General features: G+C 37.1%; 3 protein-coding genes across 4 annotated transcripts; all 3 read right to left on the minus strand.

The window, feature by feature from the left end:
• Positions 1–5299: 5299 nt before the first annotated feature.
• Positions 5300–16947, minus strand: ypel2a (yippee-like 2a). Of its 2 annotated transcripts, XM_056239660.1 has the most exons (6): positions 16661–16947; positions 15536–15866; positions 10479–10718; positions 7490–7533; positions 7262–7370; positions 5300–5998 (listed from the first exon to the last, which is right to left on the minus strand). In XM_056239660.1, exons 3-6 carry the CDS (start codon positions 10584–10586, stop codon positions 5909–5911), a joined length of 351 nt encoding a protein of 116 aa, XP_056095635.1. In that variant the 5' UTR covers positions 10587–10718; positions 15536–15866; positions 16661–16947; the 3' UTR covers positions 5300–5908. The 2 variants fall into 2 exon arrangements, with proteins under 2 accessions (XP_056095635.1, XP_056095634.1); XM_056239659.1 differs by lacking the exon at positions 15536–15866.
• Positions 16948–17544: 597 nt separating this feature from the next.
• Positions 17545–21757, minus strand: smg8 (SMG8 nonsense mediated mRNA decay factor). Its single transcript, XM_056239615.1, is given in 5 exon segments — positions 17545–17911; positions 18032–18901; positions 18988–19031; positions 19034–19120; positions 20205–21757. Coding segments are annotated over 5 exon segments (2739 nt in total). The 5' UTR covers positions 21730–21757; the 3' UTR covers positions 17545–17698.
• Positions 21758–22655: 898 nt separating this feature from the next.
• prr11 (proline rich 11) lies at positions 22656–26265 on the minus strand. Its single transcript, XM_056239661.1, has 10 exons — positions 26134–26265; positions 25950–26059; positions 25336–25477; positions 25103–25225; positions 24816–25019; positions 24632–24718; positions 24429–24538; positions 24285–24344; positions 23180–23276; positions 22656–22987 (listed from the first exon to the last, which is right to left on the minus strand). The coding sequence occupies exons 1-10, from the start codon at positions 26146–26148 to the stop codon at positions 22946–22948; spliced, it is 990 nt and encodes a 329-aa protein (XP_056095636.1). The 5' UTR covers positions 26149–26265; the 3' UTR covers positions 22656–22945.
• Between the last annotated feature and the right edge of the window lie 146 nt (positions 26266–26411).

Below are 26411 nucleotides of genomic sequence, written 5' to 3' on the forward strand. Positions count from 1 at the left end.
CTACTGTTTCTTCCTTTATAATTCAGTGGCAACTAGATGGCGCAAACCGATCATACTTAGGGCTATCCTCAGTTTAATACACGCGTTGTTCTTGGAAGCGTGTACACACACACTGCACAAACTGTGTTGCCATCCTTCCCCACAACATAGGGGATAGGGAATCTACCTGAACCACACACACAAACACACTGGGTCTTTCTATTACTGCACCATAGGGTATAGCAACATTTACTTTTCCTCTTTTAGACCAGGGTTTTTTAAATTGGGGTCCAGGGACCCCTAAGGCAAACTGTAAAATAATAATAATAATAATTCAAATAAATAAATTAGATTAAAATAAATTAACATTATAACAATGCATTACTATAGTGAGTAGAAAAAATACATAATAATGTAACTTAACAGAAAATAATTAATGTACGATATTACTTTTTTAGTGCATAATTTGGCGGTCTGTGGCATCTAAAAGATTGAAAACCCCTGCTTTAAACAACGTCTAAATAATGTTTATCTTTAACAAGAGCACATATGAGATTATTAAACATCTCGTAGATGGTAATAACCCCAAAATGCTTTACAAAATAAGCTGCAAATGTGTTGGAAAATCCTGATTAGATTCTATCAGGCACAGCATGGAAAGTATGCACCTGGCAGTGCCTTTTTCAACTCGTGGGTAATGTCTGCACCGCAGGTGGCCTGTAGTTGATATCAGCTTAGCATTTGGTTAAGCAGGACAACCGTAACCCAGCTGCTCCATCATTTTAAAAGGGCAGGTGTGTTACCCAAAGCCTAAAATGCTCATTTCCATTCAGCATGCTTCAGCCGTTTTTTTTTTCTCGGATAGTGCGTGTGGCTGTTTGCCAGGGGGAGGGTCTGATTCTTTTGCTTTGAGCACTTTCATCATGAATGCATACACGCGCAGATTGGCCAGGCTACATCCAGGCACCCCCTCAATTCTCTTCATTGGCCTTATTCTCTTATGAGCTCAGTGCAGATGGCACAGACCTTCTGCTGGTCTAATGGTTTTAACCTGGCCAGGCTCAGATTAGTGGCCCAGCTTCAACCAGGAAGTGCAGAGGCCAATTACATCCTGTAAAACATTCCTCTTCTGCAAATCTGCTTTTTAGACAGTATAGGGCTCCCCACTTTAATCTCACTGTGAGGTGCTATTTAATCAAATCATCCTCTTGATCCTCCATTGTTTTTACTCGAATCAGACGAAGAGCTTTTCACTATTTTGAGGGGAAGTCAGTGAGAAGGAGCAAAGGAAACAGTCTTTTGGTTTTCTTGTGGCCAATTTCCTGCATCAGACCAGTTTTGGCTTTGTTACTAACATTAACCTTCCTCCCATTCCCCTCCCAAACCATCTGCCGCTGTGAGGGCAGCATAATTACCTCAAACAAGCCCCTTCCCCCAGACCACAGCCTCTGGGTTTCCTGATTAGATGTACCCCACCTCATATGACTCCCCGTTACCCTCTTTTCCTCAGACAAAGAAATACAAATAGCATATTTAGTGCTGAATTATAGATTTAAAGGGCCAGGAACACAAATATGTTGCCTGACTTTCTTGATATTTGTCACGTGATGTATTGCTTCATGCATATTCACTGATGGTTCTGTATGTAAACTGACCCCGAAAACAACGAAATCCCTTACATCAGAAGAAAATGATAAAATCAAAAGGTATCTGCAAGCAATTTCTTAGACTTTTCCCTCAAAACTAGTTTTCCCTCAAGTTCACACAAATAGCCCACAAGTGTATTTCATCACATTGAACATGTTACATTAAAGGGATAGTTCACCCCAAAATGATAATCATTTACTCACCCTCAAATTGTTCCAACCCTGTATGAGTTTGTTTGTTCTGTTGAACACAAAAGAAGATATTTTGAAGAATGTCAGTAACCAAACAGTTGTGGGGCACCATTGACTTTCATAGAATTTCTTTTCCTACTATGGAAGTCAATGGTTACCAACATTCTTCAAAATATGTTTCTGTGTTCAGCAGAAGAAAGAAACTCATACAGGTTTGGATCAACTTGAGGGTGAGTAAATGATGACAGAATTTTCATTTCTGGCTGATCTATCCTATTAAGGTTTAATTACCCTTTTGATATTTGTTAGATATAACGTTTCATATCCTCTTTTTAAATGTATTGCTTGAAACATGCTATCTTTCATTAAAATAAATGACCAAACAAGTGCCAAAAAATGTTATGTTGGGCCACTGCATGTATCCCAACTAATAAAACATGCCAACTGGCACTAAAAGGATCTCAGACAAGTTTGGATTCTGTACACTCATCCCATGGTGACAAACAAATGATAAACATGTATGAAATGGTCTAAACTGTATAAAAGAGAGTGTCTCGGTTATGCTAATCACAATTTTGACTAAATGTTGAGATAAATGGAACTATAAAACTTAATATTTCTTGTCTAACAGTTCTTTTTGTTAGTTCCACAAATAGTCAAGCAGATTCACTCATGATCTCTTTATCTTGGCTTGAAAGGCTTGATAATATTGCAGCAGGCAGCATTGAGCTGTGTTTGTACACAGTTTAGAAGTAATCCATGTCCAAGAAATCACACAGATGCACACATTGGTTGTCTGAAACCAGTGCAGAGATTACAGCATCCCTAATCCAAAGACTCTTATTGGGAACATTTTCTCATATGCATCAGAGTTAAAAGAGTGTTGGAGATATGATTTGGCATCTAAAATGCATGACTGTATGATTTGGATGTATAATTTTTTTTAGTGCAACTTCATGTGACAATGTCATTTAATATCAGGGTATTGCTTTATATTGGCTTTGGTGCGTCTGTCGATGTGGTTTGCTTTGGGTTATATGTATATTTGCATCCCATCTCTCTCTATCTCAGAGACACTCACTCACTCTGTCTGGGATGGATATCACATTTATTTTTAGACATAGTGGGTTTGGCCAGCAAGAAGCTTATACATCATGTGGCTGAGGCAGGCAGCTTTCGGGAGAGAGAGGGAGAGACAGAAAGAAAGAGACCTCTACCCTATCCCAAAGTTAGATACTGCTTTAAATGTACCATTCATACAATAAACCATAAAAAAACAGTGATAATAAAATTGTAAAGTATTTATTTTTCATGGTAGTATTTGTTTTACCGCCTTTTAATTACTCACCTTTTAACTACTTGTTCAATTTACAAAAAAATTACACAAAAAATATAAAATGTCTGAATGCAATACAGTATTTGGAATCAGAATATACAGTATATACATATAATAAGTTATATACATTATATATTACAAGTCAAATTATATATATATATACATACACACACACACACACACACACACACACACACACACGTACATATATATATACACATGTATTCAATTTATGTATTTTGATTTAATTGATTTTGGTGCAAATTGTGACCTGGAACATATTCTTAACAGATTGAATGAGATTCACCCTATAACAAATGGATTGTTTAATGAATTATCTAACATCAGTTGAAAGTTATATATGTAAATTCATGACAATACTATGTTTTTGTCATGTAATGTTGAAAGAATTATACTGAATGTTTGGAAAGAAACCCTTGTATGCTTTGTAGATATCCATCTTCTTTAATAGAAAGCAGTCTCTATCATTAATGTGAAGCTGTTAAGTGCTGTAATAGATGTTACAGGGTGTTTATTTCCATCAGGAGCCTGAACAAAACAATGGATTCATGGTTTTAGTGTTGCCTGGGGGGGGGAAACAATATTTGTCACTCACATGGCTGCTCCTTGTATCATGGTTATGAGAGCCTGCCCACCATCTGCTGCTGTAAACAATGTTTCCTGGCTCTGCCACCCCCAACACTCCCTGCTCTCTCTCTCACACACACACTGCATGCAGAGAAAGTGTACAAGGTTCAGCATATACAGGCCTTAGGGAACATTTGAACTCTCCTCTCAAAATACATATCCTTAATATTTGCAGCAACCCATGATTTACATAAGGCAGAAGTTTAAAAATAAGAATGACAGATAGCAGTGTTCTTTGTTGAAATGCACACCACAGTTCAAAAGTTCGATTTGATAAAATAATTGAATACTGTTATTCAGCAAGGTTGCATTAAATTGATCAAAAGTGACAATAAAGACTTTTATAGTGATACAAAAGATTTCTATTTCAAATAAATCCTGTTCTTTTTGTACCTTCTATTCATAGAAACAAAATGTGTTATGGTTTCCACAAAAATATTAAGCAGCACAATGATAATAATAAGAAATTAATCTGCATATTAGAATTATTTCTGAAGGATCATGTGACAATGAAGACTGGAGAAAAGATGCTGAAAATTCAGCTTTGCCATCACAGGAATAAATTACATTTCAAAATGTATTCAAATAGAAAGGTTATTTTAAATTGTAATAATATTTCCCAATACTGCATTTTTGATCAAATAAATCCAGCCTTGGTGAAAATAAGAGACTTCTTCTGAGTGGTAAATAATACACTCTTTAATGAAGACCAATGGCAAAAGGACATTCGTAAAATGAGAGCTTTATTGATATCAGATTAAAATACTGATTCCAAATTGATCTCACACATACTTTTCTCCTTGAAAAAAAGAATCTGAAATTATATATATATATAAAAAAGTTGGAATTGGTGGAGTGGTCCCACAGAACGATGAATACACAGATGTAAGATTGAGTGCTAAAATAATACATGATGACTGATCATAAATACACACTCAATAAAATAAGACATTATACGTTAACTTCCACAACACCTAAATCATTGAAAATCGACTTGTTCTGCACAAGACAATACAACTGAACCAAACGACACACAACGATGTGACTAAAACAGGAAATCAAACTCAGTTTGGTCAGCGTATAGTTGATGAAAGAGTCTTTGGTTGCGCCAAGGCTTTTTATTGACGAGCCCCTGCTGGATTACCTCGTTCGATGGCCACATTTACAAGCCGTCGATCTCGTTCTTCCGCAAAACACGGGGTGAGAAAGTCTGGTTTACCACATGATTTGTGGTTTGATGGCGGGAACTAATGAGACCGAATGGGACATCACAGGCTGTAAGAACGCCTCAGTTCCCCTTTCAGAGCTGCTTTTCTCAGCTGCAGCTGGGGCTAAAGACTTGGCTCTAGCTAATGTACGCGACCTGTGCCCTATAAATGGCATACGAATGCCTCATTTACTCCATAACCACATTCAAAAGGAGACAGATGACAATCTGGAGAGGAAGTGTACGTACAAGCCTCTATCAAACGCTATACGAAGTCAAAGACCACTGTGGTTGCTACGGTTTACCATACGCGTAACGTCCCTAAAACCACGTCAAAATCAATAAATATACGTATAAATAAACAACATGCAAATGATAAAGACAAAACTGGAAGAAATAAAGACACATAAGGGAAACAAATGGATGACGCTTCCGTTTTAGTATGTTTTTGCCTCGTTTAAAACACGAATGAGTAAAAAGGTGCCGTGCTAAATGGGTTCGTCTTTCACCCTTCTTTTACCATGGATCCAGCCATTAGTTAAACCTGAGCGTGGGAAAAATTTGACCTCGGCCAACCCAGAGGAAAGCAAATGTCGATTTGTGCCTCAATTTGCACTCCCTTGAATAGAATAGGAAAATACTCACATAATATAAACACTTGGTGTCGAGCTGGCACACATTCGTCCAGTCAAACGCGTATATATATATATATATATATACACACGGGATGGGGGTAGCGCTGCTGCTGCTATGAACCTTGCACCCTCAAGGTTTAGAGGTGTGTGTCAGGTAGATAGATTTCCAGGGAGGAAGTTACAGCCAGATAATGAAACTAATTATTCATATGCTGCATGTCTCTTTCCAGCGTTATGGGCCATGAGGAGGGGGAGCTCAGGGTCTTCAGTCCCACCCGTTGTCCTTGATCATATGGGCCAGCTCGATGATGAATTTGCCCTCCTTGTACTTCTGACTACTTTCGAAGGCATGCTCCTAATGGAAAGAAGGGAGAGAGAAAAACAGAAACGGTCAAGAGAACAAGCGTGTGGTCACCTCAAAAGTCAAGATCTGTTGATCTAAAAATAATGGACAGCTGCTGGGGAGCTTTTCTGGATATGTCAATCAAATATAACACCTTTAAGTAGCAGTATTAGAAGAGATGTTTCACTATATATGTGCTGTAAAACAAGTGCCAACTTCTAAATCTATTCCGATATGCTTATTCTTTAAATTGAAATGTCAATCATGTTAATGAATTCATTTGAAAATAGCCATGTCTTGAACACCTCTTTTATAATGAATTAACATTTATTTTAATATACGTGTTCAAAAACTCATTAAAAGGCTGAACAGGCAGAATCTGAATGAATGAATAAAGCATTTATATAGTGTTTTACTATGTACTACTCTACACCCCAGGCACTTGGCAGAAAAAGAAAAAAAAATTGTTATGAAAGTTTACTTAAAGTGTAAGGAAGTCGGTAAGATTTTATTTGAATGTTTTTGACAGAAGTCTCTTATGCTCACCAAGTCTGCATTTATTTGATCAAAAATAGAGTAAAAACGGCTATATTGAGAAATGTATTACAATCTACAACCGTTTTATGTTTTAATATATTTTAAAATGTAATTTATTCCTGTGATGGCAAAGCTGAATTTTCAGAATCATTATTTCAGTCTTCAAGTCTACAAATGTTGAAAACGGCTGTGCTGCTAATATTTTTGTGGAAACTGTAATACATTTTCCCCCAAGATTATTTGATGAATAGAATCTTCAAAAGAACAGCATTTATTTGAAATAGAAATCTTTATAAACTTCTTTACTGTCACTGAATATAAAGTATTAATTTCTATATTATTGAATGTCTTACTGACCCCCAACTTTTGAACATTAGTTAAAACCTAAACCTGACATTAAATAGAATTTTTTTTTTTAAAGACAAAAAGTGTTTCACTGTTTGGCCATCTGCTAGGCTGACAAGACAATAAAATTCAAAGCCAATATATTTAAATAATACTGTTTTGTCTTGGAAAGCACAATGTACTCAAAGCTTTTCAGGAGTAGATTAGTGACGTGGGAAGCAGGCCATGAGGTTGTGGAAAAGCCACTTAAAGTATCTATCTCTCAATGAGTTGTGTCCGAGCCTCTAGCATGAGTTCACACGTGACATAAGATGAGATATCTAAACTTGTAAGTGTGCATGTCCGGTGTTGAACGATCATGAGTGTTTGTCTGAGGTGTGATCCCGAACTCACGTATTTCCAGCCCAGAGTGGTTTTACAGTTCTCACAGTAGATGTCGGCCACCGCATGGAGACCGGTCAGCAGTACCCTCTCCTCCGCTGGGCCACAGCCCACATTCACCCTGATCCATGAAAAGAAGATGTCAAGATTACAACAAAAATCATGAACATTCTGAAATGATATTTTGCTTGTTGCTTTACCACTTTGTATTGCTTGGTTAGGACAAACTACAAGACTTACACTGAGTTGAAGAGGTATGCCCTGCCTTGACTCCCTTGAAACGACTGCAAAGGAAATAAAACGGACAGAAAGATTATTGAATTGTCTGGCATATGTGTTACAAAAGTAATTTAACATCATTTACTTGTACTGTGACAGCCCAATCAGGTAATCTTTTGAAAAAATCAAATTCCCTTCGCTGCCCCATTCATGAGGATAGGATTTCCCAGGCATGATGTAAAGCAGAGCCAGGCTCATAATTATGGGTGTTTGGAAGCGGTTTGGCCATATGGGCATGGATCAAAAGATCATTAGGGCGGTTTCATTTTGGCTGTACTATACTGAACAGAATAGCAATGAAGGCTTTCTTTATCTACCTTAAGCCTAAATAACCTACCTGACTGAAACCATGGCAACAATAGGTAAACACTTGAAACATAATACATTAAACACATGAACATAATCATAAACTCTTTTAGAGTATGTTGGACTCATTTTCTGTGAATCAGTTTAAACTGGCTGATCCAATACATCAAAATTAATTAAATTCAGATTCAACAATTCAGATTCAATGATTCAACAGAATTACATGATGGTTCCTTAATTGTTAAAAACATGTTCAAACACATTTTCAGTGTTTTCAGTTTTAGAGTAACCTATTTAAAGTATTTAACCTTTAAAAAAAATTTTTATATAAGATGTATACATATAAACACAAGTATATTTTAAGTGTAAGGAAAATATTTCATAAATATATTATATAATGAAAACTAACATTTAAAGGTTTGGAGTCTGTAAGTCTCTTAAACTCACCAAGGCTGCATTTATTTTTATGTTAAAATGTTAAAATATTTTGAAATATTATTACAATCTAAAATTGTATATACAGTATTTTAAAATGTAATATATTCCTATGATGGCAAAGCTGAATTTTCAGCATCATTACTGTCACATGATCCTTCAAAAATCCTTCTAATAGGCTTATTTAGTGCTCAAGAAACATTTCTTAATTATCATCAATGTTGAAAACAGTTGCACCGTTTAATATTTTTGTGAAAACTGCCTGTTTTTTAATTTAATCGATTCAAAATGATGCATTATTATTATTCTGTAATGACTTCTTGCATGAAACATGACTGTTGGATTGAAATTATAGTGGTAGTGTTTTCAGTGTTATTTTTGAGTAAATTACCTTATTTTGTATTTAAGAGCTGTCAAAGTAACACATTAATTAATAACATTGAAATATGTATTCAGATATATTGATTACATGGCATTTTCAAATTGTACATTTTAGCAATTGTGTAAATTTTATTAAAATGAACGCTATCCAAATGCTGTATTACGTTTTCTGTGGTTCTACCTTATGGTTAAAGCAAAACATTAGCCTCCTAATGTACAAAACTCTATTAACCTACTTCAAGCTACTACATTTATTATGTCGTTCCATTCCGACATGTATTTAGTATAGAGGGATTCAAACTAATTGAAATCGAATTATCATTTCACCCTCAACTCCGCCTTCAGAACCGCCTGTAGCGCTCTCACTTCACTTGAAACACAAGTAAGCCTTGTCAGACCGGATAACACTGGGTTTATTTTGCAAACTCAGTATGTGAACAACTAATGAATGTAGCAAAAACAATCTTTTCTAATCTGTACAATCTGTAAACACACACACGGTCTATCAGACAGCCAAAACCCTGGGCGCAGAATGTAGTGCTGCATTATGGGTATATGTAGGTATTCATCTACTACAAAGACATGATTACTCTTACTCTTGTGGCACACAAAAGCCCAAACGATGACCTGCTTCCCTTTATCCTTGATTTTGTGACATGTACGTCAGGCAGCCGAGTGCCTTATCGACCCACATTCTGCCTGCACACACACTCCATGCGCAGACAAAAGGCAAACTCGCACGCACAATGTTCACATTATGAATTACAGGTGCTATTAATAATCCTTGACACCTTTAGTCTCCACCCACATACATTAATGACACACACCTCACAAACAGGCCCCATATGGTGTTTTAAAAGTGTGCACATGTGGTACAATGAATTTATAACAATGTAGCTAACTAATGTTAACAAATAAAACCTTATTGTAAAGTGTTACCAAAAATATTTACCCACCCGCTCAAAAGTTTGTGGTTAATAATATTTTTAAAATGCTTTTGAAATAACAAAATGCTCATCAAGGCTACATTTATTTGATCAAAAATACAATAAAAATAGTAATATTGTGAAATATTATTACAATTGAAAATCAATTTTCTATTTTAAAATGTAATTTATTCCTGGGATGGAAAGTTTAAGTTTCAGCATCATTACTTCAGTCTTCAGTGTCACATGATCCTTCAGAAATCATTCTAATATGCTGATTTGGTGCTCAAAAAACATTTCTTATTATTATCAATGTTGAAAACAGTAGTGCTGCCTAATATTTTTGTGTGAAAACTGTGATACATTTTTTCAGGTTTCTTTGATGAATAGAAAATTCAAAAGAAAATCATTGATTTGAGATGAAATATTTTGAAACAATGTCCTTACCATTACTTTTGATCAATTTAATGCATCCTTGCTGAACAAAATCATTAATTTCTCTAAGAAAAAAATCTTACTGACCCCAAACTTTGATGTATACAAATATATAAAGATTATAATACACTGTTTTTAAGCTCACATTACACAAATACATACAGATACATTTATATCTGTATTTTAATGCAAAAACAAATGGTCAGGCATTAGTACACAGCATTGACAATATACAAATGAGCTTTTGCATTTTTGTTATTCCATGGTATATGTTAAACATTGTCTTCGATCATGTGCAACTAATTTAAACATCCCAAAAACATGTTGTAGTGATTCATGAGCCTTTAACAGGAAGTCAAGCAGGATGTCTAAAATTGAAACACTGAATTAATTGTAACTGTCCTGATCTGATGTTACGTCGTACAGGTATGATTAAGATACATGCTAAAAGAGGCATTGCTGACTACCTTTGAGATGAGCTCATCGTGATTGGCCAGGTGCGCTCGGCAGTGAATGCAGCTGTAGGTGCGATGGCAGTTGGGCAGGTAGGCCTGAAAGGTTTTGGAGCGCGTCATGGTGACCGTGGCGGGGGAGACGGCACGGGGGCGGAGCAGGAAGGGCCGGGCAGTCCAGGACGACTCACTGGAGAAACAGTGGAGCACACAGGTGAGGGCCGTGGTGAAGCTTCAGGAGAGAGGAGAGCACACCTGTGAGGAACACACACACTTGTGAATATTATTACAATCTAAAATTCTATATATTTTAAAACGTAATTTATTCCAGTGATGGCAAAGCTGAAATTTCAGCAGCCATTACTCCAGTCTTCAGTGTCACATGATCCTTCAGAAATCATTCTAATATGCTCATTTGGTGCTCAAGAGTTATTTTTTTTCCTCAATGTTGAAAACAGTTGTGCTGCTTAGTATTTTTGTGGAAAATTCAAAAGTTAGGGGTAAGTAAGATTTAAATTAAAAAAAGAAAAGAAAATTTTATTCAGCAAAGACATTAAAATGACAGTAAAGAAATTCATAATGTTGCAATATATATATATATATATATTAAATAAATGCTCTTCTTTAGAATTTTCTATTCATCAAAGAATTTTTTTTATCATGATTTCCACAAAAAAAACCATTAAGCAGCACTGTTTCAACCTTGTTAATAGATAACCATGATTAATAATTAATGATAATTGAGCACCAAATTATTATATTAGATAGATTTCTGAAGGATCATGTGACACTGAAGACTGGAGTAATGATGGTGAAAAATATATAACTTTGCCATTACAAGAATAATTTACATTTTAAAATACATTAAAATAGTTTTTTTTTTTTAATTGTAATAATATTTCACAATATTTCTGTTTTACTGTATTTTTAATCAAATAAATGCAGCCTTGGTGAGCGGAGACTTCTTTCAAAAACATCAAAAATCGTACTTATTCCAAACTTTTGACCAGTAGTGTAGGTTCAGAAATCATCATATTTATGTCATTACTACCATAAGCATATTGACATGAACATTTACATATCAAAGCATAACATCTCACTTATTTAAGATGCAATGGCAAAAACAGCTATTTGTAAGTACCAATAAGAGGAAGGAAAATAGTTATGAAATAAACATTAGGACTGATTTTGGATAAAACCAAATGTTACAAAAACAGTAGTCCCTTTAAGAAAATGCTGTAAATAAATAATGAATAAATATTAAATGACATTCTACGGTGTATATTCACACATTTTAGGTGTCAAATGATGCAGATTGATGTCCAAAACTGAGTGTACGTCAGCAAGAGACACAGACAGTGAATGCAGCAGACGTCATTCACAGGACCGTGGTGCAAATACGCATGAATCAGAGTATCTGTGAGCTGTTGTCTGACAGCTAACTGTGATTGTGGTCCCGCGTTCATCCTGCCCTCGGGTTAGAAGGGGGCTGAGCTGTATCAGAGGCGGCTTTTTAATGCAGAGAGCTGGAGACCTGCCAATGACGTGGACTCAAACACACAGAGACAGACAGATTTCAATGCTCATCTCTGTTCAACTGTTTATTCCCTAATAAAATGTGCTTAGTTTAAATATAACAAATCCATATATTATAACCAGGGCTTGACATTAACTTTTTTGCTCACCAACCACTGTGGCTATGGTTTTCCAAAGTTACTAGCCACTCTGCATTTTCACTGGCCACAATTATGACATTGATTCCATAGGAAAAATCTGCCATATACTGTGCATATTTTAACAGTAGGTATATTAGGCTGCTGTCACTTTAAAACCTGACGCACGGATCCATTATACTGATACACGTGTTTTATTTCTCATCTGTTTACGTTCATTTAAAACATAATTGACTGTTTTTACAAGAATACACGCCATGGGCGGCATTTTGACATTATTTTGTGTGTATTTGACTGTTTAAGAGCAATAAGCAGCGAAAAAGAACTCAATTTAGTACTGAGAGGCGGCTTTATGTGCGCACACTTTGGATGGGAGCACAAAATCTGCGGGAAGGAGTAAAATTATGCACAATTCCACGCCGAAATTCAAGCCCTGTAGCACCAACAATATTCATCCAGAGAAAATGAAACGAGTGAGAGAGAGAAAGACCAGCTGGTATCGTGTATCTATTCTGCGGAAAATGAGTATTGGAAGCATTTCCGATATTTCAGTATTGATATGTATCGAAAATCTAAATTTTTCACCACTACATTGCACTTAGTTTATTATTTCAGATGCCTTTTTAAAAGACTCCAGATGAAAAATGTATATTGTATACAATTCAAAAGGTGTTTTTGTCAAGCTCTGATTAAGACGAAATGTTGCTTGGGAGGTAAAAAGGAGTAGTTGATGCACTATATTCCAAGCCATATGATCAATTTCTGTGAAAATGAGACCAAAATTAAAATTTTATTCAATTGTCCCTACATCGTCGCTCTCAAATGTCCTTTGTTGTCCTTTTTGGAGCTTGACAGCCTCTGGGTCACTATTTCCTTTCAGTGTATGGAAAAGAGCAGCGTGAACATCGTTCTAAACATCTCCTTTTCAGTCATACAGGTTTGGGATGACATGAGGGTGAGTTAATGATGACAATTGTCATTTTTGGTTCAAATAATAACTCTTCAGGGTACACAAATGTGATGTGATTTCCTAAATCCAATGAATAAGTTTGAAATCTTGACTTATTTTGTGCCCTCCTTTACGTCATTGTGGCAGGTTGGCAGCTTTTCACCTGTTGAGGCAGCAGCTTTGGACGAGATTTAAGGCAGAACTAATTACTAAAAGAATCTGCAGGCATCTCATTTAATTACCCAGAAGCGCGGACAGCTATTCGCGAGATCGAAAAAGGCCCTTGTGAGTGACATCATCAGATATTCTAATTCCAACTACATCTCAGCAAACCGACGTAATTATCACATAAACAAAAGCATTTGTTGGCTGTTGTGACTCAGGAAAGTCAGCAAAAAACCCTGCTGAGGTCATAAAGCATATATTTAGAAAAGGACAAATGTTTAAATGTCTTTTACAATGTCAATACTAATGAAAACACTTAACAATAAGGTTTCACTTGTTAACATTGACCACATAGTTAACATGAACTAATGACAAACTAATTCTACAACATTTATTAATCTTAGTTGATGTTAACTAACGCATTAACTAAAGTTAACAAATGAGACCTTATTGTAAAGTGTTACCATACAAATAAAGCCAAGTGGCTGAGCTCACTCAAGGAATAAATTCTTTTTTTAGACACCACATGAACTCAATGACTCTGTGGCAAATTAAATTAGACAACTCCACAAAAAAAGGGCTGCAAATAAGGTTTCCTGGGAAGCTATTTGCAATTCTGTGATTATATTTGCTTTGGCACAGACGCGATCAAACAGGCCTTATAAAAGTACAGCCAGAGAGTATTCTAGACAGCAGCATGAGACTTGAAATCTGACTCTCCTTGGCATAATTAAGCACCATTGTGTTTGCTCTGCCATTAGGAACTCTGTATAATTTGACCAAATGATACAGCAGCATCATTTTCGACATAATTTCCTCATGCGACTTCTAACACGATTACATAGGATCCACAAAGGATGGACGCGGTGCGGGTATAAGGCTAATTGGAGGTAAAACGATTAAGAGGTAAATTTATGGGAGATGCAGGGGCTGGAATTCATTCAGATCTCGACAGATCAGATGAAGATAAACGCCTGTCGCCAATATAATTACTGAGGTCATACTCACAGAAATGGTGCCCACTCTGTCTCTGTCTACTTTATCTGTTTACCATTCCGAATTAGTCTGGAGCAGACCAACCAAACACATATAATGAACAGATCTCATTCATCAAGTGTCCAAACATGGCTGATCTTTCTTCTACTTCTGACTACACACTCAACAAACAAATCTAATAAAGACTGCGGTTACAAATTCAAGACTGCAGTTATTGCTTGAATATGAGGGGAAATGCATCTGCCATAGTGATACACTAAAAATAAAGGTTCCAAAGGAGGGGTTTTGTATAGCGATGCAATAAAAGAACCATTTTGGATTCCCCATTAAACCTTTCAGTGAACAGTTCTTAAAAGAACATTTTAATAATCTAAAGGAACCTTTTGTGCAATGGAAAGGTTTCATGGATGTTTAATGTTCTTCATTGAACCACCAATGCCAATAAAGAGCCTTTATTTTTTACGTGTATGGTGGTTAGACCCCAAACAAACTATCAAAAATAGATAATCCTTGAGATAATGGTGTTTTTTTGTTGTCTCTTGTTTATTCATGCATACAAAAAAAAAATCTAACTGATTTCCCCCAATAACTTGGGTTGTTTTCAATTGCATAATATTATTAAATCAATATCATCTCCATCCCGACGTATTATACTAACACAAATCAAACAAATCCCTGTTTTTAATAAAAATGTCTGTTATGTAACAATAACACGTGGTGGAGCAGGTACATCAGCACAAAAATCTTCTGTTAATAAATGGCTGTTTGTTTCCTTGTTTAAACTAGAACATCATAAAACGTCTTGTGCATTTCAGGCAGTAAGAGGACATCTAAACAGACAACAAGGACCCCCGGACAGGTGGCGAATCCCCCCCTCCCCAATCTTTCACATAATACACAGCAGGCTGCTCCCACAATAGCACCTTTTTTTGCTGTCCTTTGAAATCTGTCAGCACAAATATAAAAGCCCCTGCTGCGTACACACATATGCTGTGATATTTAGCTCTGATTAAATTGTCGTTTATACATCTGATGGATTAACACTTTATTTTACAGTTTCCCTGTTAAAGTAATTACAATAATACACATACAAGCGGCTCTTCAAAATGATTTAATCCGTACTGCTTAGTAAATGCACACTCAATTATGCAAACACAGATAAAGAGAGACCTAACGTAAAATAAATGTTTCAAATGGTACTTTTTAATATGCAAGCTGCATTTGAGAGCCAAATACAGAGAAAATACAAATTACCTCTAAATTAATACATTTTATATTTAATAACATACCGGCTTTCTAAAGGCCGGTAATGCGAATTCATCCTCAAGTATAACGGCACCTATGCAAACCTCTCAAGCTCATGATCATATGCTAACAGCACGGACCTACAAGAATACCCATGAATGTGCAATGCTAGCATCAACACTGAAAGGAACAGTGTTGGTAACAGAGAGGGTCAGGTGGAGAGACGGAGTGATGGATCCAGGTCAGATGAGTGTGTATGTGGGTGTCAGTGAGCCAGCTTCTATGTAGGCCATAGTAGATGCCACCAGTCTGACGGTGCAGATGGCAGCACCAGCTCAGCACCTCTGGCAATCACTTCCTTGAAAACACCCAAAGCTAAACCAATTCAGAAAAGCCAGCTTTAAAATGACAACAAGCCTGAGTGTCACTTATGTTGTGGTAACAAAACAGTGCACAATAGTGATCTAACCATCTAAGAACAATTGCTTATGTATAAAAATAGTAGGTAACATCATGAGTGTATTTAAGTACACAATAACATTGATTAACATGAACCTAATATGCAATGATCTTGTGGAGCTGCTTGCAATGCTGTTGTAATTAAATAGTTTAATATGCAATATGTGTAGCATGAACACTTACTATTTTATAAGACCATTTTCATGCTTTTTTACATGCAAACCGCATATATTTGCAAATTAAAATGTGAATTTAGAATAAAAAGTAAAATATGAATGTACTTATTTTAAATAAGCATTGTTAAATTCATAAAATATCCTTATAAAATGCAAGCCGTGTTCATGGTGAAAGACACATGTAAACAGTTATTTTTCCTCATACTTTTGTTGGTAGTGTGGCATTAGTGCTATACTAATTATGTAATAGTCTAGATACAATGCACACTTTTGGAACACAGATGCTAGCTATAATTATTGACATTTTAACTATGCAATGATGCATTGATGTACTGTATATATTATGTCTTAAATCCAGAAGTTATTATTGTCACTACAAGTTTCACTCCAAACCGAATCAATAAGTTCACAGAATTTAAAAGGTTAAATTGTAGTGAGCTGTCACGATAACAAATAACGCACATTCCATTTTTAAAAGTCTAACTTCCTATAAAGAAGCCACTATTAAAAGCATTATGATTGTACAGATATTACCTTTGAATGGAAAAGACGCGCAGGTCGAACTCTCTCCCTCTTTAAAACGGCACCTTCATGCAAAACAGGCGATCATTCTCCACAACACAAAGTTTGCAGGTATCTTCATCAGCCACGCACCTCGATAGCAGCACTCTGTAAATACAGCACCGTTGCGCATCGGGCCTCGCATTACAAGCTCCCAGTTTGATTGACAGCCAGGCCAGCCAATAAATTACACAAAGCGGCCTAGCAACAATACTCTGATTGGCCAACCTAAAAAGTGTACGGACCAATGACCAAGCGCAGAGAATATGCGGGCGAAAAACCAAAACATTCCTTATCTTTGTGATGTGTCAGTGGTAAGCATGATAAGTAATAAATAACTAAAAGCGAAAGTAAGTCTTGATAAACTTTAAACTCAGAATATAAAGTATTTTTAAGATATTACAATTGTCAGTCTGTATATTATTCTCACGTGAGAATGTCAAAGATGTACCAAGTCAGTTGGCAGATCATAACTAAATAGCGCCTCTCTGTGTCGTGTTTTTACCTTTACGCTCTAATAATTCATATAAAATTGACGCTTTTGCACCAATAGATTCATATCGCAAAATCCTTACTTAGGAATAAGTGTTTAAGCTTTTAATGAAATCTTATTTTACTCAGGTAAAAAAATATTTATGGAATAAACCTCAAAAAGTTGCAGAAAAAGCAAAAGTTGCAGAAAATCCAGTGGACACTTTTTTGCATACACATTTAAAACTTTAGTAATTTCAGTTTCAAAAAATCGTATTGTAGTTTTGCAATGACATTGTTCACCTTCTGTTTTTTTCTCACTGCATTTTTTTATTTACTGTAAACACAAAATTCCTTAATTTGATTGCTTGTATTTACAGCCACGATTGTTTGTACAATTGTGTAAAAAAAAAAAAGAACTGCCACAAGAAAATGCAAAGAAGCATGGTGAAAACAAAATGCTTAATATCAAGAGAAAATCTTGTCCTCGTCATATGGATGTCTCAATGGTGCTTTTAAGTGCAGAATCTGTGTTTTTTGTTACTGTGGTGTTGAACTAGTAGTGTTGGCACGCAGAACACCTCTCAGCACCCTGAAGTTTGCCAGCGGCTGGTTCTCCTTCGGAGGGTAGCATGGTCCACGATCTGTCACGTAGGCATAAGGGAAGCGTAGAACCCAGAGTCCATCAGGTGGCAGCACCACCTCAGGTTGCTCCGGATGGAAGATAGGACAGGGAGGGGGACCTGGCTGGACCTAGGAGAGAAGAGAAGTACAAAATAATATACTTTAATGGAGAAAATGTGGATATTATGGGTGATATTCATTAATAATTTGAGATTCAATTCATTGGCTATGCACTTTAACATATTGTACCTGTGGGTTTAGGACAATCTCAAGAGGAGCATCAGGAATGACGACAAAAAGACGAGCCAGCTGAGCGTAGTGTGGCTTTATCCCTCGTCCTTGAGCTGGAGAGGGAATGTATAAAGGCATGTCAGAATTTAAGCATCTGGTTGCAGGTTCCTTTGGTCCACCTTGCCCAAGCACTTTGACAACTTTATCAGGGCCAGAACTAAGGAAGCGGCGCCCTCTGCTGTCCTCATACTCGAAACCAACGAAAGCACGAGCTACATCATCCCGTCTGCGCCCTCGTCCAATTCCTCCAGCACTGCCTCGCTTTCCAGCGGATGCTTTATTTGGTGCTGGCCAGGAGGCTGGGCCTCCATCTAGAGGCTCAAGCGATCCCACATCTTCCTCTGATCGGCTTCGAATGACAACATCCCAGGGCAAGAGGAAAGCGGAGCCTGGGAGGAATCCAGGTTGCTCTAAACCGGTTAGACTGTTGTAGGCCTTAGCTGGACCGATTTTAACAAGAGACCAACTCGAGAACTTGGGCAACAGTCCTTTTGGGCATCCAGAATGAAGCATGCCAGGAAGATACTCCACAGTTGAGGGCTGTCTGTCCACCAAGCTTGGCCTCTTCTCTTGTCCTTCTGCTCCATCACCATATGTTCCAAGGCTGTCCATTGACTGGCCCAAGCTAAGAGCGAGACTTAGACCTGTGCTATCACCAGGTGTGTGAGTGCTAGTCTCTTTCTCCTTTAGACGATCAGTTTCGCCCGATGGAGGTACTTCTACAGGTCTGGGCACCTCTTCACTGACAGGAGCAGGGTCAGGTGTGCTGGCTTGGAACACAGGGAAATTGATCCTCTCCAACTTTCCACAACATTTCTCCTCAAGCATCTGAAAATGAATGACAGAAAGATGAAGAACAGATTTAAAACGTATGTAATGAATATTTATGGTAGAAAAAACGTGTAGTTACTGACTTGATAGAAGTCGTAGTTGGCAGCCTGGATGTCAAATGGATCTGCTTCTTACCACAGTTACAGGAACTTGTAGATCGACCCCTACTATTGTGGTATAGAATAGGTGGGTTGTGGTCCATTTCTGGCTTCTCTCCTGCAATGTGAAGAAAATAGAGGTTTAGAGATGGATATTCCATGATACGCTGTTGATTAACACTGAAAACAGTTTAGTAATCTGAAACTCACAGTTTAGTAGTCAAGTCACCTTAATTTATATAACGCTTTTAACAATATAAATAGTTTTAAAGCAGCTTTACAGTGATAATAGGAAATTAAAGTAACAGATTGTTTTGGCTTTACAGCAGCTGTAGAATAAAGTTATTGTCTAGCTAAAGTTAGTATTGATTGATTCACTTCCATCACATAGATGATTAGTTATTAACTTAGGGCCCGCTTACAAAACACTGTTTTAACTGAAAACAGAAAACCTTTAATGTGTTCTGGCCATTCATTTGCACGACAACAGATGTTACTACAAATGGAAGTAACATAACATATTGACAGTTATGCACTTGTTTTGCACAATGAAAATCTATGGAGTGTTACATCCCATATTGTTCCAATGACTTCCATTTGACATTGGATTTCTGTCAGTCAAAGCGTTTTCTGTTAGTTTTTACAAACTGTGTTAAGAGTCAAAACTATTTTCTGTGGTAATTGACAGCATTCAACAGATAATTCCATTCATGCCTTCAGCAGACGCTTTTATCCAAAGCGACTTATATTTCATTGAAGATATACATCGGTTCTTGCATTCCTTGGGAATCAAACCCACAACCTTGGCATCGCTAACGCCATTCTCTAGCCGAAGAAACAATGTTAAATTCAGAACACTATTTTAATATAAATTTAATATCAATAATCTCAAACTAACCGTATGAAATGAGCATCAGCATTCGTTGAGGTTTAACATGTGTTGAGAATTAAGTTCTCAACATTTATTTCAAGTTTAGTTCATTGATTTTTAACCAATGTAAATATAATGCAGATTTGTAAAGTAAAGTAAGAATAATCTCAATCAGAAAGAGAATGGTGCAAGCAGCAACACCAAGGTACTGGATTTGATTCACATGGAACAAATCAACAAAAACATATAGCTTGAATGCAATTCAAGCCGCTTTGGATACGTTGCTTCGTCTACCAAATGCAACTGTGATCTATTATATGTGTATCTTCACCTGGCTTTGGCAGCAGATGAAACTTGTGTACACAGTGCTGATCCGTAAGGCTGCGCTCCTCACAGAGCTGATGCCCGTTACTCCAGAACTTGTAGCAATCCTCATGGAGCTGTAAGGCGTACCTTTGAAAGGCGACTCCCCTTGCATGCTGGCTGTACACTCGCAGGGCATGTGCCAGTTGATTCTTGTGCACTGTGGTGGTGTAATTATGAGGAAGGTTTGACTGGTACGCACTGTGAGCCAGGGGCAATGCTTTCTGACACCTGTTTTCCGAAAACTTCGCATCTGCGTCAAGGAACCCCTCCAGCACTTTCAGCTGACCCTGCACCTTGAGGGAGATCTCGGCTGCGTCATCCTCACTGCTCTCTATCATGACCTGATAAAGTCTGTTCGCAACATGCACCCATTTGGAATAAGTGGGCAGCTCAAAGTGTGATGGCTGCGGATTGCGACCTACACTGTCATCAAAACCTTTCTTGGTCAATACGAGTTCAACATGCTGAAACAGGAACTCTTTTAAAGTGCAGTCCACTAACTGCCCTCCTGAGGAAAGACTGCTTTCCACATTGAAAGAGGGCTGTCTGTTAGAGTGCCTCATCTGTTGGTACCGCCTTTGCCCGGGCACAGGTGGACCACCTTCGTTCTCTCGCAGGACACAGTTGGACCTCAGGTGCCCCAGGAGAGAGCTGATAGGGTCCTCGTCTGGTCCTGGCACTACATATACAAAAGCCTGGTTGGCAGGAACTGTAAAGAGACAATTACTACTCTGGTTGGTCAGTACACGACTTTTCCTGAATATCCTGTATATCTGATCTTCCAGAGCATGCTGTAGCCGCCTTCTAGGGGAGTGTTTTTTGGGTTTATCTCCTCCAGACCCATCAGTCCCATTCCCACCCATAACAGAAGAGCTCACTCTGAGAGCTCCGTTCATCTGGAACACGAATAGCAGGCGTGGAGGGCACGGCCGGCAGTTTAACTTCCATTCCTTTGATATGGGCGAATCTTTAATCGCGGCGCGCAGCAGGGGAAGCGCTTTCTGACGTAGCGCGTCCAAAGCGCGAAACATCTTATCGTAAGTGACGTCGAACGAACACGTGGGATGAACAAGCAGAAGAACATGGCATAGCGAGAAGAGATACAGAAGCTGCAAACAGTGATCCTTCTCTGCCGTTTTCCAAAACTCATGCGCTTCTGCATGACCCAAACCCGCCGTCAGCGACTCGCACGCGCGAATAAGCTGGCGGTTGTCTAAAACAGATGTTAATACGAGATACAGCACGCGGTTCTCCTGATTATAATACGCCTGCATCGCTGTTCCTCCGCCCGGACTGTCAGTGTCGTCGCTCCCAAAGAGAGAGAAGATGTGTTTATCTGCTAAAGTGTTTATGAGAGAGTCTTTGACTGATCCAGGTTGCATTGCGCTTTTCCCAAATATGCCCAATACGCAAACGCCCTCATCTTTGTCGCTGGTGTCTTCTATTATTTCTGACTGTAACAGCGCTCCAATATTCATGGGCACCGCCATTTTCTTCGGACAGAAACAAGTGGGCGGGGCTTGTTGAACTGAGCGCAAAATAAGAGTCCGGGTGGATACATGAACCTGCAGGTAAATGTCCGTAGATTATAATTTTACAAATAGTGTTATTGTTAGCTAAACCTACACATTAAATCATTTGCGGTAATAAAATAAAACTTACTAACTGAAATAAGTTTAAATACTAAGATTACAAACTGAAATCAAACTAAATGCTGAATAGAAAAAATACACTTTTATATAACAAAAATATAAACAATATAAAAACTAAAAAAAGCAAGCACATAACAAAACTACTAAAACCTAAACTAAAATGAAAAAATGCTTTATAAAATATAAAGGCAAATCCAGCATTAGCAAATGATAGTATAAAAATGATACTAAAACACTGTTGCATAACCCTTCATCTATTCTACAGTGAATGCACTTGCTTGTAAATCAAAAAACATACACAATTTGTGTAGGTCCAGTATTTATTAAACGTTTTGTATTATTGCAATATTTTTTACATACAAAAAGTGGCTTGAGAAAAATATTGCAAAAGACCCTTAAAATAAAACATTAAGACATGGAAACATCACTTTGCTATAACACTCAAAGACCACCTGTAAACAAACAGTAAAACATAGAAATAAAACATCCAGAGTTGTACTTCAAGTTACCACAAATATAAGACATCAATGGCATATTGAATTTATGGATCAATAACTGACTTCTCACATCTGTACAAATTTCAACACAGTATGTAGTACTATATTTTACAGCTGAGTCAGTTCACACATTCCACAAATCATATTCAGTAACAGTGACATGGAGATGCATATTTAATTACTTAGTTCTACTAATTATATAATGAATAATATCTAAAAACGTGCTCATATTGATGTACATTAAATTCTCATACAGTGTGTATTTGCTGTTCTTTATGCTTGCGAGTATGTCTTAAAAAGGGTGTTATGATATAAAAGGATCAAGGAGCATTTCACATACAACAAGTATATAAAATAACAGTAGCGAGTAACATAAAATACTGTCCTGTCACTACAACAGTTGTTATAGTACCATGACAGTATGAGAACCGGTAGAAGCTATTATCACAGTTACAGTAAACATGTAAAAAAAAACACACACACACAACACAAGACAGTTACCAAAAGGCCATGCAAAACACAATGTGCAATAACACTAAAATGGTCCATTTCTTTCTTTAGAAAGGCTTGATTGGTGATAGTCCTTTTGTTAAAGCACGCTGTAAAGTTATACACAGAATAAAATAAGATTTTTCAGATAATTAATTGTTTATATTGTTAAATAAAATTATCTTCTGGTTTCATTTTATCAAGAGACTCAGAGGGTAACCTTAAAAGAATAATAGTAAAATTAAATTAAAAAAATTAAGTACTGATACTTTGATTCATTTCATGATATAGCCATTACATACCAGGTGCTTGTTTCCTAACCCTTTGGCCATCTTTGGATCCAGGCTTAAATCCGTCACATCATTCTCTTTGTTACACAGCGGTGTGCCACCAGGACTCCTGAGAATATACCATGTGACAAGCATTAAGCTAGATGTGATTGTCTTCAGTTTTAGGCATTTCTTTGCTCCAATTCAAACAATATAGCCTGGTTTCACAGACAGGGCTTAGATTAAGCCAGGATTAGGTTTTTGTTCAATTCGGACATTTAAGTAGCTTTTATAAACATTCCTTAGAAAAATTGCTTAAATAGCAGAGTATTTAAGTGTTATTGGTTCCGCCCGGACATGGCATTCGCTGGGAGTTGCCCGGGGAAGGAAGAAACGTTAATGTCTTTTAATTGATTACTTTAGTTGTATATTTATGGTATTGACTACATTTTGCTTTCCTTATCTTTATTTACTAATATATATATATATATATATATATGACTTGATTTTGATTTATTTAAGGTTGTATGTTGAATATGTAGTTAAATTGTTTTCCCTCTTAATTTGTAATGGGCCCATCCTTTCCTTTATATGCTGTTGCTTTGTTCATTTGAGCAGGTCAGGTTTAGTTTGTTTGGTTTTTGTCTAACTGTTTTTTTCCCCCTCATTTTCTGTTTGTTTGTTTCATTTTTGTTGCAAGAAATTTTTTGGGGGGTTCAAATAAAGACCCGTTTTTCATAAAAAGCTTGTGTTCCTTGTTCCTGACTTCTCGGTCCCGAAGAACCGAAAGACAATACAATGCTGAATAAAGTCATAGTTTTTGTTATTTTTGGACCAAAATGTATTTGAGATGCTTAAAAAAATTCTAACTAACCCACTGATGTCACATGGACTACTTTGATGATGTATTTATTTCCTTTCTGGACAAGGACAGTATACCGTGTATACATTTTCAACGGAGGGACAGAAAACTCTCGGACTAAATCTAAAATATCTTAAACTGTGTTCCGAAGATGAACGGAGGTCTTACGGGCTTGGAACGACATGAGTCATTAATGACATAATTTTCATTTTTGGGTGAACTAATCCTTTAAGCCTTGTCTGTGAAACAAGGGTTATAAAGTAAAGGTGATCTTGCCTGTTCAAGTTGACTTTTCGAAGCGGTACCCGAAGACTCATGGGATTTTTGGTTGGTGTCCTACAAAGAACAACAGAAATGATGAAGCAAAAACAATTGTATAGATTTACAGCAAAATAAACATTTATTTATGCAGAAAATCACCTGCCAAGCCTTGACCTAAACTTCAAGGGGAGGTCAGAATTAGAGCGTCGTAAACGGACTTTCTGCAAGTCTGCAAGTGTGACCAGTGGTGATCTTCTCTCTGGAGACATCTTTAAAAGAATACCGTCAGAATCAGATATAGATATAGATATATACTCAGTGCAGGATACTATGGAAAATTGAGGACACAATCTTTCACTCACCTGAGTTTTTTGGCCGACAGTCACTTTTTTTAGTTGTACTGCTTGAATATCTTGAAGAGTCACAGCAACAGGGCCACTTTGCTTCTCCTATTAGTGTGGGGGGAAATTGAAAATAGTGACAACTATTTCCTCAACAAACAAAGTGAATTAAATTAGATATGACAAAGCAGTAATAAACCATTACCTTTAGAGAGCTAGTTTGTGCAGTTTTTTTGGGAATTAAGGATACTTTCGGAGCAGCAAATGTCATTGGAGGAGGTGGTGGAGGTGGAGGTGGTGGAGGTGGAGGTGGTGGAGGAGGAGGAAGGGAGAGAGGCAGAGGTGTAGAGTGCTGAACACCACCAGGCATTGCACACAGACCGCCTGCACTCTTGGCTTCTCGAGAGAGCTAAAGAAATATTTGTTATGCACATTACAAGCACTGGATTCACTGGAAAATCCTTTTGATCAGTATAGCCGAAATGTTCTAACCTTCAAAGTGGAATGCAATAGTGCCAATTCCCTTTGCAGCTCCTCTACTTTTTGGTGAAGGGATTCCACTCTTTCTGCATAGCCTCTCCAGAAGAGGAAGACATTGAGGAATCCATAACAGATCTAAAAAAATAATAAAAATAATATTAATAATAAGCAAGTCAGAAAGCTCTCGCTCTCTTGAACTTTAATAAATCAAAAAAAGAGAAAACAATATATAAATAAAATCTTACTTGATTGATTATCTTTCTGCATTTTTGCAAGAGACTTCCAACTCCAGAAAACATAGCTCTAATACTCCGTGTTGAAGACAGTTTAGTGGCTTGAACAATTGTCTCCTCAATGTCAATGTCCACCTTTGTTTTGTTGTCTGGACTGGGTGGAAGTATTACCATAAAGTAATATATATATATATACACACACACAAATATACAGTTGGTTCATGTTTACTTTAATTTTACAGGCTTACAGTATATACCCCTTTGTATAAAATCTGTAAGAAGTTGTACATTTTTTTTTTACAAGTCAATGGTCACCTTACATATTCGGAACAACATGAGGATGAGTAAATGATGACAACTGTCATTTTTGGGTGAACTATCCCTTTAATTCTTACAAATAAGGCCTTAAATGTAGTAGTGTTTTTTTCTTCAATACTGCATAACAGATTAATATTAACATACTTATTTTAGCAAGTAAAATAAGGTTATTATTTTGTCTTGTGGAATATGTAAATATCAGTTATGTAAATAGAAATTATTATTTTGTCTGCAATTTTCTAATTAACTTGTGTATAAAAAGGCAGTGTTTTTGCAGATACATAAGTTATGCAGTTAACGTTACTTACACAGGGGCCGTTGGTGTGGCAGAAGCCACAAGTGGCTTCTTGCTCTTCATGGCCCAGTATCGGCTGCTGACATTTCTCTTTTTCCGCCGATGAAAGACACAACCGAGGCCCTGGACACGAATTACACATCGCTTAATGATTCATGGTAATTAAACACCGAATTAACTAATTATTAGCAACATACCCTGAATCCACCCATATCCACAGCTGCAAACAGCTTTTGAAAATAGTTCCTTATTGTTTACCCTCCAATAGGAGCGCAGCTGAAGTGCAAGGAGGCGGGTCTTACTATTCGATTGGTTAAGGAAGACGGAAAGGGTTTGCATCTGCAGCGGAAAGCTTTCAGCCAATCACCCCGGGGGTTTGTCCGTTACTATAGCAGCAGCGTATACAATCATCAAAGAGCAATATGCTGTTTGATCGTAAGCATCAACTTAGTCTAGTTGTTGGGTTTAAGACACG

Source organism: Rhinichthys klamathensis, unplaced genomic scaffold (assembly GCF_029890125.1).
Source record: "Rhinichthys klamathensis goyatoka isolate OS25496 unplaced genomic scaffold, OSU_Roscu_1.1 h1tg000569l_1, whole genome shotgun sequence".
Classification (NCBI taxonomy): domain Eukaryota; kingdom Metazoa; phylum Chordata; class Actinopteri; order Cypriniformes; family Leuciscidae; genus Rhinichthys; species Rhinichthys klamathensis.